Source organism: Eurypyga helias, unplaced genomic scaffold (assembly GCF_000690775.1).
Source record: "Eurypyga helias isolate BGI_N326 unplaced genomic scaffold, ASM69077v1 scaffold30803, whole genome shotgun sequence".
Classification (NCBI taxonomy): Eukaryota; Metazoa; Chordata; class Aves; order Eurypygiformes; family Eurypygidae; genus Eurypyga; species Eurypyga helias.
This window is the reverse complement of record NW_010242373.1, coordinates 1-9,717: the sequence shown is the minus strand read 5'-3', so window position 1 is coordinate 9,717 and position 9,717 is coordinate 1. Positions and strand designations below refer to the sequence as shown.

General features: G+C 52.4%; 1 protein-coding gene across 2 annotated transcripts in view; it reads right to left on the bottom strand.

The window, feature by feature from the left end:
- The window catches only part of TMEM180 (transmembrane protein 180), a 5,984-nt gene extending 2,004 nt beyond the window's left edge, over window positions 1-3,980 (bottom strand). The window contains exons 1-5 of one of the 2 annotated variants that reach the window (XM_010149062.1): window positions 3,708-3,872; window positions 3,217-3,293; window positions 2,016-2,465; window positions 1,929-1,944; window positions 917-1,021 (exon numbers count right to left, since the gene is read on the bottom strand). In XM_010149062.1, the coding sequence (XP_010147364.1) occupies window positions 917-1,021; window positions 1,929-1,944; window positions 2,016-2,465; window positions 3,217-3,293; window positions 3,708-3,872 (813 nt within the window). Of the gene's footprint in view, window positions 1-916; window positions 1,035-1,928; window positions 1,945-2,015; window positions 2,466-3,213; window positions 3,294-3,707 lie in introns of both variants that reach the window. The other variant, XM_010149061.1, reaches the window with a different exon arrangement.
- Window positions 3,981-9,717: the final 5,737 nt, after the last annotated feature.

Sequence of the window (9,717 nt, the reverse complement as noted above, 5' to 3'; positions counted from 1 at the left end):
ACAGCAGTAAGAGAGAACAGGAAAAGCTAACAGCCCTCTGGGCTCTGTTATCCTAGGAGCCCTGCGCCAAGGGACCACGCAGGATGGGCCTGGAGGAGCAAGAGTTTGGCCATGGCGTTTACGACGCTGGAGGCTTTGAGACTGCAAAGCTGCGACATCACCAGCTGTGCCCGCTGCGTGGCTGGGCTTGCAGGGCACCTGCTCAGCACACGGCGCTGCTGGGGCGGGCAGGGCAGGGAGGGGACAGCAGTGACCACCAAGGTTTGGAGGAAATGGTGGCACGGCAGGAGAGAGGAGGCAGCTGACAGGAGGACAAGGATAAGGTGGCAGGGAGGCTTCAACACAAAGATGCAGACCAGCATCAAGAGCCTGCCTGAGGGGAGCTGAGGAGTCCCCGGGGAGACAGGGGCTGTGCTTGCAGCACACAAAGCAGGGCAGGCTGCCAGCCTGTGGTAGTAACCACTGAAGAGGGTGAAGAGTAGAAATGGCAAAAGCCAGCTGGGAGGTGGATCCAGCCAGACAGTGGGAACAGTGGTGCGAGCCTCGGGAAACCAGAAAGGAGAAGGAGACTCTGCCAACAGCCACACCAACAAACTGCACTCCTGAACTCATCCCCACCATGAGCCAGACCTTGTGCTTCCGCACCCCAGATGGGCTGGAAGGAGCTCATCCAGCCCACGCTGCGGAGAGGCAGGAGCACCCCGCAGCTTGCTCAGGAGGTGTCCTTGGGTCACAGCAGGGAGAGTGGCTACCAGCTGCTGAGTCAGCCAGCATGTGCAGGAGGCTCCAAGAGCCAAGTGGATGCTGGAAAGACCTCCTCCCTTCCTGGGGAACTCGCAGGCTGCCGAGTCACCACCTCAACCAGCCAGAGCCAGCGCTCGTCCTCTGAGTCACAACACCTCGCTGTCATGCCTACCTGGACGAGGTTCATGCAGACAAACCAGAGGAAGTTGCGATGCCGGGAGAGCTGCTGGAGATACTCTGCCAGGGTGATCCTCTTCTCCTGGGGGACAGAGAGTTTCTCAATGTACAACCTAAAGGCAGAGGAGGGGAAAAAAAAAAGCAACCGTAAATCCCTCGCACCAAGCAGGGGAGAGCCCCCAGCAATCCCTGTGTAGATGCAGAGCTGTGCCTCCTCAGCTCGCATCCCAACCTTCCCTCCCCTGGGCCAAAACAGTGGCGTCTACAACATTTGCTTACTACTAGCAAGAACCACAGCCAACAGGTCTCCCAAAGAACATTGTCTTCCAAACCCAAAGTTCAGGTTTCTGTCTATAAAAGCATTCTCCTCGTACCAGCCATTCCACCAGGCATACGCTCCTCTTCCAGCTCCCTGTGGTTAGCTCACCTGGCAGATCTCACCAGGATCAGCCGTGTCACTACAGCATAACGCTGGCAGCTCATAACAGGAGACAAGTGAGGCAGCCCAAGGAAAAGCAAGGGAGCTGAACGGGGAAAACCAGCTGCGTCGTGGCCTACCAACAGCCCAGCCACTACCAGGTAGCTAAAGCGAGCAACAGGGGAAGAGACAACTCTGTAGGAGATGGGCAGCAAGGTGGTCTCATGCTCAAGCGGGAATGCTTTTGGGATAAGCGGCTTCTGACATTTTGCCACTCACTGGGTGCTCTAGATATTAACTTATGTCATGTTCCAAACACTGGATGGCCAGGCAACAGGTCGGGGCTCTGCCTCCAGTTTGGGCCAGGGGTGTCACGAGACAGTTTTGTCCTGTTTTCAGAGGGCCTTAGGAGCCAGTGTGACAGAGGCGATTCTGAAAACTGTATCAACAGACAAGAACCACAGATGATTAACGGAAGTTGGCCTCGTCCTGGACCTTCCCACACATTGTTTGCTGCAGTGCATCTCTGAAAACTGTATCAACAGACAAGAACCACAGATGATTAACGGAAGTTGGCCTCGTCCTGGACCTTCCCACACAGTTTGCTCAGTGCATCACAGAACTCTACAGATCTGTGCCAGGCTTTTGTCCCTGCTGCAGAAGTGGTGACACTTACTCTTTCAGGGTCGATTCCTGGTCCCATTTTGCTTTGCCATCAGCCTCAAACCGCTGGCGGAGCAGCTGTGTGGAGAGGGTAAACCCAACGATGGAGCAGAGGGCCAGCACGATGCAAAATATGCGAAAGGAAAAGAAGTCCTCCTTGTTCCACACTGCGTAGGACATGAAGACAGAGAGGGAGCCTATGGCACTGAAGAGGGAGCAGTAGAAGTTGAGGCTAGTCCTGTCTTTGGCTGAAACAGCCAGGTCTGCGAGCAAGGCGTTGTGATGGAGGTCCACCATGGTGAGGAAGCTGTCGTACATGCAAAGGCAAAGAAGGAACTGCACACCAGGATGAGCCCAGGCAACCCAGAAAGCCAGGAAAGAGATGGCAAAGAGAGGGCCATTGTGGCTTAGCGCTTTGAGCCTCTTCAGAACTACCTCTGGGGAGGAAATCTCTGCTCCTGGCCTGCAAGAGAAGACAAAAGCTTTAGACACCTGGACAACACCCTGCATGACGACGTGTTCTCCCTCTCCAAGGAAGTTGTGTAAGCGGCATAGACACAAATACAGCTTTTGCTCATGTAACAAGCTCCCACATCAGACACCTTCTCAACTAATATATGAATACACTGAAAATATGGGTTTGAGAAGGCAAAAAAGCACGGAGGGATTTTTTTTTCTGCAGAGCAAGCCTCTCCCTGACAGCGCTGCACTGCCTGCACTCTGCAGGGTGTAAATGGCTTCAGTGAGCATGTAAAGTTCTTCCAAGTCACAAGAAGCCAGGCCATGATGAAGATGATCAGAGGGCTGGAGCACCTCTCCTATGACGAAAGGCTGCAAGAATTGGGCTTGTTCAGCCTGGAGAAGAGGAGGCTCCGAGGAGACCTCATTGCAGCTTTCCAGTATCTGAAGGGGGCCTACAAGGGTACTGGGAGAGGACTTTTTACAAGAGCCTGTAGTGATAGGACAAGGGGTAATGGGTACAAATTGAAATCAGGGAGGTTTAGATTAGATCTCAGGAAGAAATTCTTCACAGAGAGGGTGGTGAGGCACTGGAACAGGTTGCCCAGAGAAGCTGGAAAAGAACGTATTTAACAGCTCTGTGCCCCAAAAACCATTCCCATGCCATCATTTTGAAAGCTGCCAATTTCACATCATCTCCCCCGGAGACTAAACAACTTCCCAGCCTCTGCTGGAAGCGGATCTTGACTTACTGCTGTGTGCTGAGGAACACTCGGTCGCTCAGCCAGCCAAACAGAGGGTCATTGAGGCTGTTCCAGATCAGAAACACTGTCTAGGAAAGAAAACAGGGCAGTGAGACAAACGGCAGGACAGCTCCCGCAAAGACCCAGTTCTGGTACCGATCAAGCGGTGCTGAGCTGCCGCGCCGAACACCCAGCGGGAACCGGCTCAGCCCTGTCACCGCTCTACAACTCCCGTCCGGGGCAACTGGCAGACACACAGCGAGGCCAGTGGTTTTCCCTGCTTGTGCAACACCCTGACAGCTGTGGAGGAAAGGCAGTCAGGAACGAAGTCTCCGGGGCTTCTATCTTTATGTAGGTGGGGAAAACTGAAAAGCTCAAAGTTAGCACTCAGAGGGTTCCCTAAGGGGAACACCGCTGTTACAACTAACGCTCATCACGCTCGTAGCAGTGTTGGTTTCAGAATTCCTTACTTAAGGGGGCAGAAGCCTAAGGAAAAGACTCACCTCTCCTATCCAAAAAGACAGTTTATCAATCTTGTAAACAGAGACAAAGGTGTCCACGTAGTACAGGAGGAACACATTGTGCAAAATGGAAACGAAGAGCGACAGGGACCCGTAGATCACTGCGGTGGGCAAATGAAAAAGCCAAGCCAACAGTCGCAACCCCATGTCGGTGCAGTCAGCGCTCAGCTCCCTCGATCACCTCCATTTCAGATGGGACGTCTTCTCCCAACACCTGCTGCATCTTTGCTGGGGCCAATCCATCGCTGCTCCTGCAGGAGACTGGGGAGGGAGAAAAAATGATACTAGGTTCAATTTCTTAAATGCACTGCAAGTTGAGTCAAATTAATTGGTAAATCTTTGCCTGCAGAGATCAGAATTCCTGTTGCTTTGAGGAGCTGCTCAAAAGTGGATTGGAGGGGATTTAAGAGACTAGAAGCTGTCTGCTGTGCTAAAGCTGTTTCATTAAGCTGAGGCTGCGGGCTCCCGGGGGTCAAATCGTCTCCGGGTGAGCAGGCTGCCCTGTCCTTTACCCCGTAGTGATCTTCATTAGCCAGCAAGTAGCCAATTAGCTCTTTCAAGGCAAGGTCACAGGAGGGATCAAGCTAGGTAGCTGTAAACGACAAAGCAGCCTTCAGAAAACACACCTAGTAACTGACATTTTTAGGTTCCAGTGTAAATTTTTAGCCAAATAAAAGCGACAGCCGCAGTGATGTAATCTCACACGTGCACAGCGCTTTCCCCCGCGGCCGACTGCACCTGGGCTGGCTCAGGCGGCAGTTATTTACGGCAAGAGGCATTGCTGCTTCGTGGCACGAGGAGACACAGCCAGAACGTGACGGCACGCAGCAGACACGCCGCTGTCACGCGATGAAGGTGGCCAAAGTCACTTAGCAGCTGTCCAGCTTGCCTTGGGCTGGCCTCAATTTTAGGATCGGTGTCTGACATAAAGATGCTTTGGCTGAACAGCAATATATACGGAAATAAAACAAGTGGAAACAGCACCCTTATACCAGAGCAAGTCGCTGCCTGTTCGCAAGGGGCTGAGAAGTGAGGGGAGGACTCCTCACACCAGCACGGACAGGAGCTGAGACCGTTGTCCTCCTGTGATCATACTCTCATGCTTTTCAGCCTGAGCCTCCTCTCACACCCAAGCTGCTACAGACCGAAGACAAAACACAAGAGGCACTCGTGTATGTGGTAAGATGTTCCTCTAAAATCAGTGCAAGTCAGCTCCTCCAGCCTGTGCAGTGAGGGGAGGACTCCTCACACCAGCACGGACAGGAGCTGAGACCGTTGTCCTCCTGTGATCATACTCTCATGCTTTTCAGCCTGAGCCTCCTCTCACACCCAAGCTGCTACAGACCGAAGACAAAACACAAGAGGCACTCGTGTATGTGGTAAGATGTTCCTCTAAAATCAGTGCAAGTCAGCTCCTCCAGCCTGTGCCATCATAAAGGCACTCGTGTATGTGGTAAGATGTTAAGGGTTCTAAGATCAGTGCAAGTCAGCTCCTCCAGCCCGTGCCATCATAAAGAGGCCCTGTTCACAGTGTACGCGTGATGGGTGACAAGGTCACAATCTTGACCCATCATAAAGAGGCCCTGTTCACAGCGTACGTATGATGGGGCGACAGGGTCGCAATCTTGACACTCAGAAGCAAGATAAAGGGCTGGAAGTCACTCCTGTTTCAGCCCTCCAGTGTCCCAACTCAGATGTGTCATGGGGACGTCATGACGTGAGATAAGAATGAGCACATCAGAAACGGGAAACTGCGCACTGTGCCAGCCTCCTCGGGTTTGCAACATCAGCTGCAGCATGCCCAGGCAGAAGATCAAGGGGAAGAATAAACGGCTGGGTATGAAAGCTGATGGAACTCCAGTCCCACTCAGCATTTCCCAGAAACCACGAGTCTGACCACTTCCAGGCAAGATGAGAAAAGCAAAAATAACCATCTGCCCTGCCTAGCCCAAGGAATTCCTTATAACTACTTCAGAAGGAGCAGGAATAGCATTTGTTCCAATCAATTGCATCACTAGATGGAAACTGCACAGCGGCTCTACTGGATCCAACTGCAGGGCCGTGGTGGAGCTGACCCACCACTCTGCACCCCTGCCATGCCAGAACCCACGGCCAGATAAAAGGAAGACACAGCTTGGAGGGGAATTCAGCCAGACAGTGAACTTTTACAGGTGTCATTAAAGACAGACAAAGCCTCGAGGGGAAACTGCATTTTGTATGGTCAGGAATTGAAAAGGAATCAAGAATTGGTGACGTGTAAAGATAAAGGTTAAGGAGAAGGGAGAGCTAAGCCAACTGACCCACCATGAGTCCTGCGTCTCCTTCCTGGCAGAGGAAGCCATCGGAGCGCTGGGCTTGAACGGGACGAAGAACAAGCAGACAGCATCATTTTGCACCGTATGACACCTCAGCGTGTCCAGAGCTTGGCTGCTGCGTGCGCATCTTCCCTCCTTACAAGCTTCTGGAGAGGTAGAGATGAGGGGGATAAAGAAGGGTGGCTAAAGTGACCAAGGGACTGAGACTACTGCTGAAGGAAGGACTAAACCGCTGGAATTCTTTGAGGAAACGCTGAAGGGGGACGTGATGAAGGTTTAGAGTCCCATGTGCTCCAGATAAGGTGAAACAATCCTGTGCCAGGAAGAACTGGAAGCATCCATTCTAACTAGCAGGAAATCAGTTTGAAAACACTTCTTTACCTGGCAGGTAGCAAACATCTGAAATTTGCTGCCAAAGGCAGCTGCAGAGGCAGGTGGCATGTTCCGAGGATCAGACAAATTCATGGAAAACCGCTACTAAAAAGGAACAGGCAGGGAAATCCTCTCTAGCATCCCTAGCCCGGGGGATTCGTGTGCTGGGGGTGGCCAGGCTCCCATGCTCTCCCCCTAAATAGCACCTCCTGCTGCTGCCACCGTGGGGCAGGACACGGGGCAGGACAGACCAGCGGCGTGACCTGCAAGGGCAATTCTTAACTTGGACCTGACTCTGCTGTGGGAAGCAAAGCCCACTTTGCACGTCTGCCCATCCAAACGATGCCTCGCCAAGCACACGTTGCACAAACCACAGCTGCTGAGGCTTCCAGAGACACCTCGTTTTGTCATCGATATGCTACGCTGCTGTTTAAAGAAAGCGAAGTTCCACTTCCTCTCCTCCTCCTCCCTCGCAGATGCGCAGCCCCTCCAGCCAGCTGACATTTGTAAGCCATTTCACTTTACTGGCATCTTTGTTAGGTCATTTTATATCTATTTTTCCCCCCTCCCCATCTGCAAATGTGCAGATGAAAAGAAACAAATCATAGTTTTCTGTAAAACAAGTAGATTTTGGCTTCTCCATCCAAAGCACTGTGTTATTTCAGTTTGCCACACTGGTATTTTCATAACCTTTTCCTTGGGATGGAGAATTACTCATGGAGTATGTCAGCACTTTTCAACATCAGGCTTTAAGTAGTAATGGGAAAAGGACCCGCAGGAGGGAATAGCTATCATTCCTTCACGCTGAGCTTCTAACGCACGGTCATAAAGCGGCAAGCTCGTAAATTAGAAAGCGACTAGCCTTTATTTCAGGAACTCCCACCTCCCCATCTGACATCGCTCCTGCCAGTGACGTCTGCAGATCTTATCTTTTCGAGACGGATGTTTGAACACCGGCTACCAGGAAAGCGTTGCTTTCGTCTGAGGGTGCTGGCGCGCGGCGGCTGAAAACGCACCCCAGTTTGGGGCTCGCGCATCTGCTCCAACTTCCTTGCCAGCTCACTGCTGGATTCACCGGTCGCTGTGTCCCAGGGTGATCCAGCAACCCCGTGGCCTTACAGAAAGGCTGGGCCCCAGCCTTCCACAGCTGAAGCTGGTTGTACGGAGTTGGCAACGGAGCCACATATGCGAGTCTTGGCCCAAGACAGTCTTTTGAGCAGGGCCAGGCGATTCCCACACGCTGAAGCTGCTACTCAGGAACCTGAAATGGTCATCTGCAGACCTGACCACAGGATGACTCTCCCATTCATTCTCCACTACGTGGATAATGCAGGCTGGAATATCCCAAATAACACTTCAGGATGCATCTGTGCTTGCTCCAGCTGTCACTACGCTGCCTCTGCTGCGCATTCTGGATTTTGGGTGGCTGCTTTGCTAAAGCAGAGGGCCAGACAAACATACCAGCTCGGTCTCTCTGCATCCTCTACACAATAAATCCACCAGCTAGACAAGGCACCCAAGAGAGGACTCCTGTTTCTAGGCATCAGTCACAGCCAGACAGGACTGGACTGCTGGTGTTACAGCCCCATCCACAGGGAAGCCAGGCTGGAGCTGCGCCCGTGAAAGAGCTGCTGCCCTGTGACCCAAACCAGCATAGCTCCTGGTGCTCGGCATGCCAATTCCTCCTGGACCTTGTAGGTGACATTCTCAGCCAGAGGGGTCACGGATGTCTTCATCTGGTCAGGCTTATGTCAGTCTCAGGTCTGCTTGTGAGCACGGACCAGGGTCTGCGCGCTCCTTCCCACCCCGTGCTCGGCACACCAGGCCTCCAGAGCACAGGCACCTCGGTGGGTCCTCACCCCAGGGAGATCCTTAGATTCCACCAGGACTCTGTTCAGCAAGAAGGGAAATCTCTCCATGGAGCTATTCCACTGAATGAAAACTGAAAGAACCTCCATTTAAACCAAAAAGTCACAAAATCCTATTTGTATCCCAGGAAAGCTCCAGTCTAGACACACACTCCACAAAATTTAGGCACCTCTGACCAAACTTTGATCCTATATGCTCTCTTGGAGTCAGATATATCTCCACGACTCTCAATTTCTCCACCGTACTACCTCCGAAATCCTAGCGCCATGTTTCCTCCGATAATCCAGTTGCTAAGAGGGAGTCCGTCCCACGTGAAACATTAACCAACTCCCCAACAGCAGCCTGGTGTCTGAACCGGAAAGCAATGCAACCTTTGAAAACCTGATACCACCTGGATCAGGCAAGGAAACCTGCCACCTGGAAGAGGTCGTTTCACAGTCCTGTTTACCAATTCAACAGTCACAGATGCCTTGGTATCACCAGAGATTTGGTAACACCCTTTTTATTATGGGCAATCATGTGCTTCCATCAGGTGCTGCCGTCACTCCTGCAGCGTCAGTACACGTAAACGGAACTGCCAGATGACAATTAACATCTTGAACCAGCTGGTAGTTTCTGTGGAGCTGTGTTCCAGCCGAGCAATCTCGTTAAATCAGATCTCATTCCCTAATGAGATTACAAGGCTCGTTAATAGAGGTAACTCAGATCTCATAGTCTTGGAACTTGGTAAGACATTTAACCTGACAGCACAGGGCATCCCTTTTCTAAGAAATCCAGTGTTTTACAGCGCAAGGAAAAGGAATTCAGTGGATTAAGAACGGGTTCCCTCTGATCTTACCACCAGTGTTAAGTGCTAATCCTGTAGTGGACTTCCACAGCACTGGTATGGGAACCACTGGCAGGCAACTCTGGCCTCAAATTAAAAATTTGGAAGCAAATATGAAACCTGTATTGAAAACAACCCCCTGCAGAGGAAACACAGAAGCTAAAAGAAGGGATTATAGCACAAATACTGCCTGTTCTTCTTCAGGCTTAATAGGAAGCACCAAGTAAGAAGCATTTTTTACCATCAAGCTCAGCAACCTGGAGCTTCAGCTACACATCTCCATCGTCTCACCAGACTCTCCCCCCGTGCAGACCTCGGGAACCCGCAGCCACCCCCGAACGCCCCAGCTTTGGCCGCAAGGCCGCATGCTGCTGACCAACGGGCTGGCGGCATCCCGGCCACCGGGCATCCCTGCGGTGAAAAACACGGCGTCAGGCTGCCAACGAAAGCAGCTGACATCCCGCATGCCAGAAGGGAACGTGGGGAGCCAGGTGTCACCTGCGAAGCAAGGCCAGAGCCGGGGATGCTACTTCTTTGGCCACCCAGAGGGCGAGGCCGAGCGGCCGTGCTCCCCTCCAGCGCTCCATCCGCAGGGTCCCCCCGTGCCGAG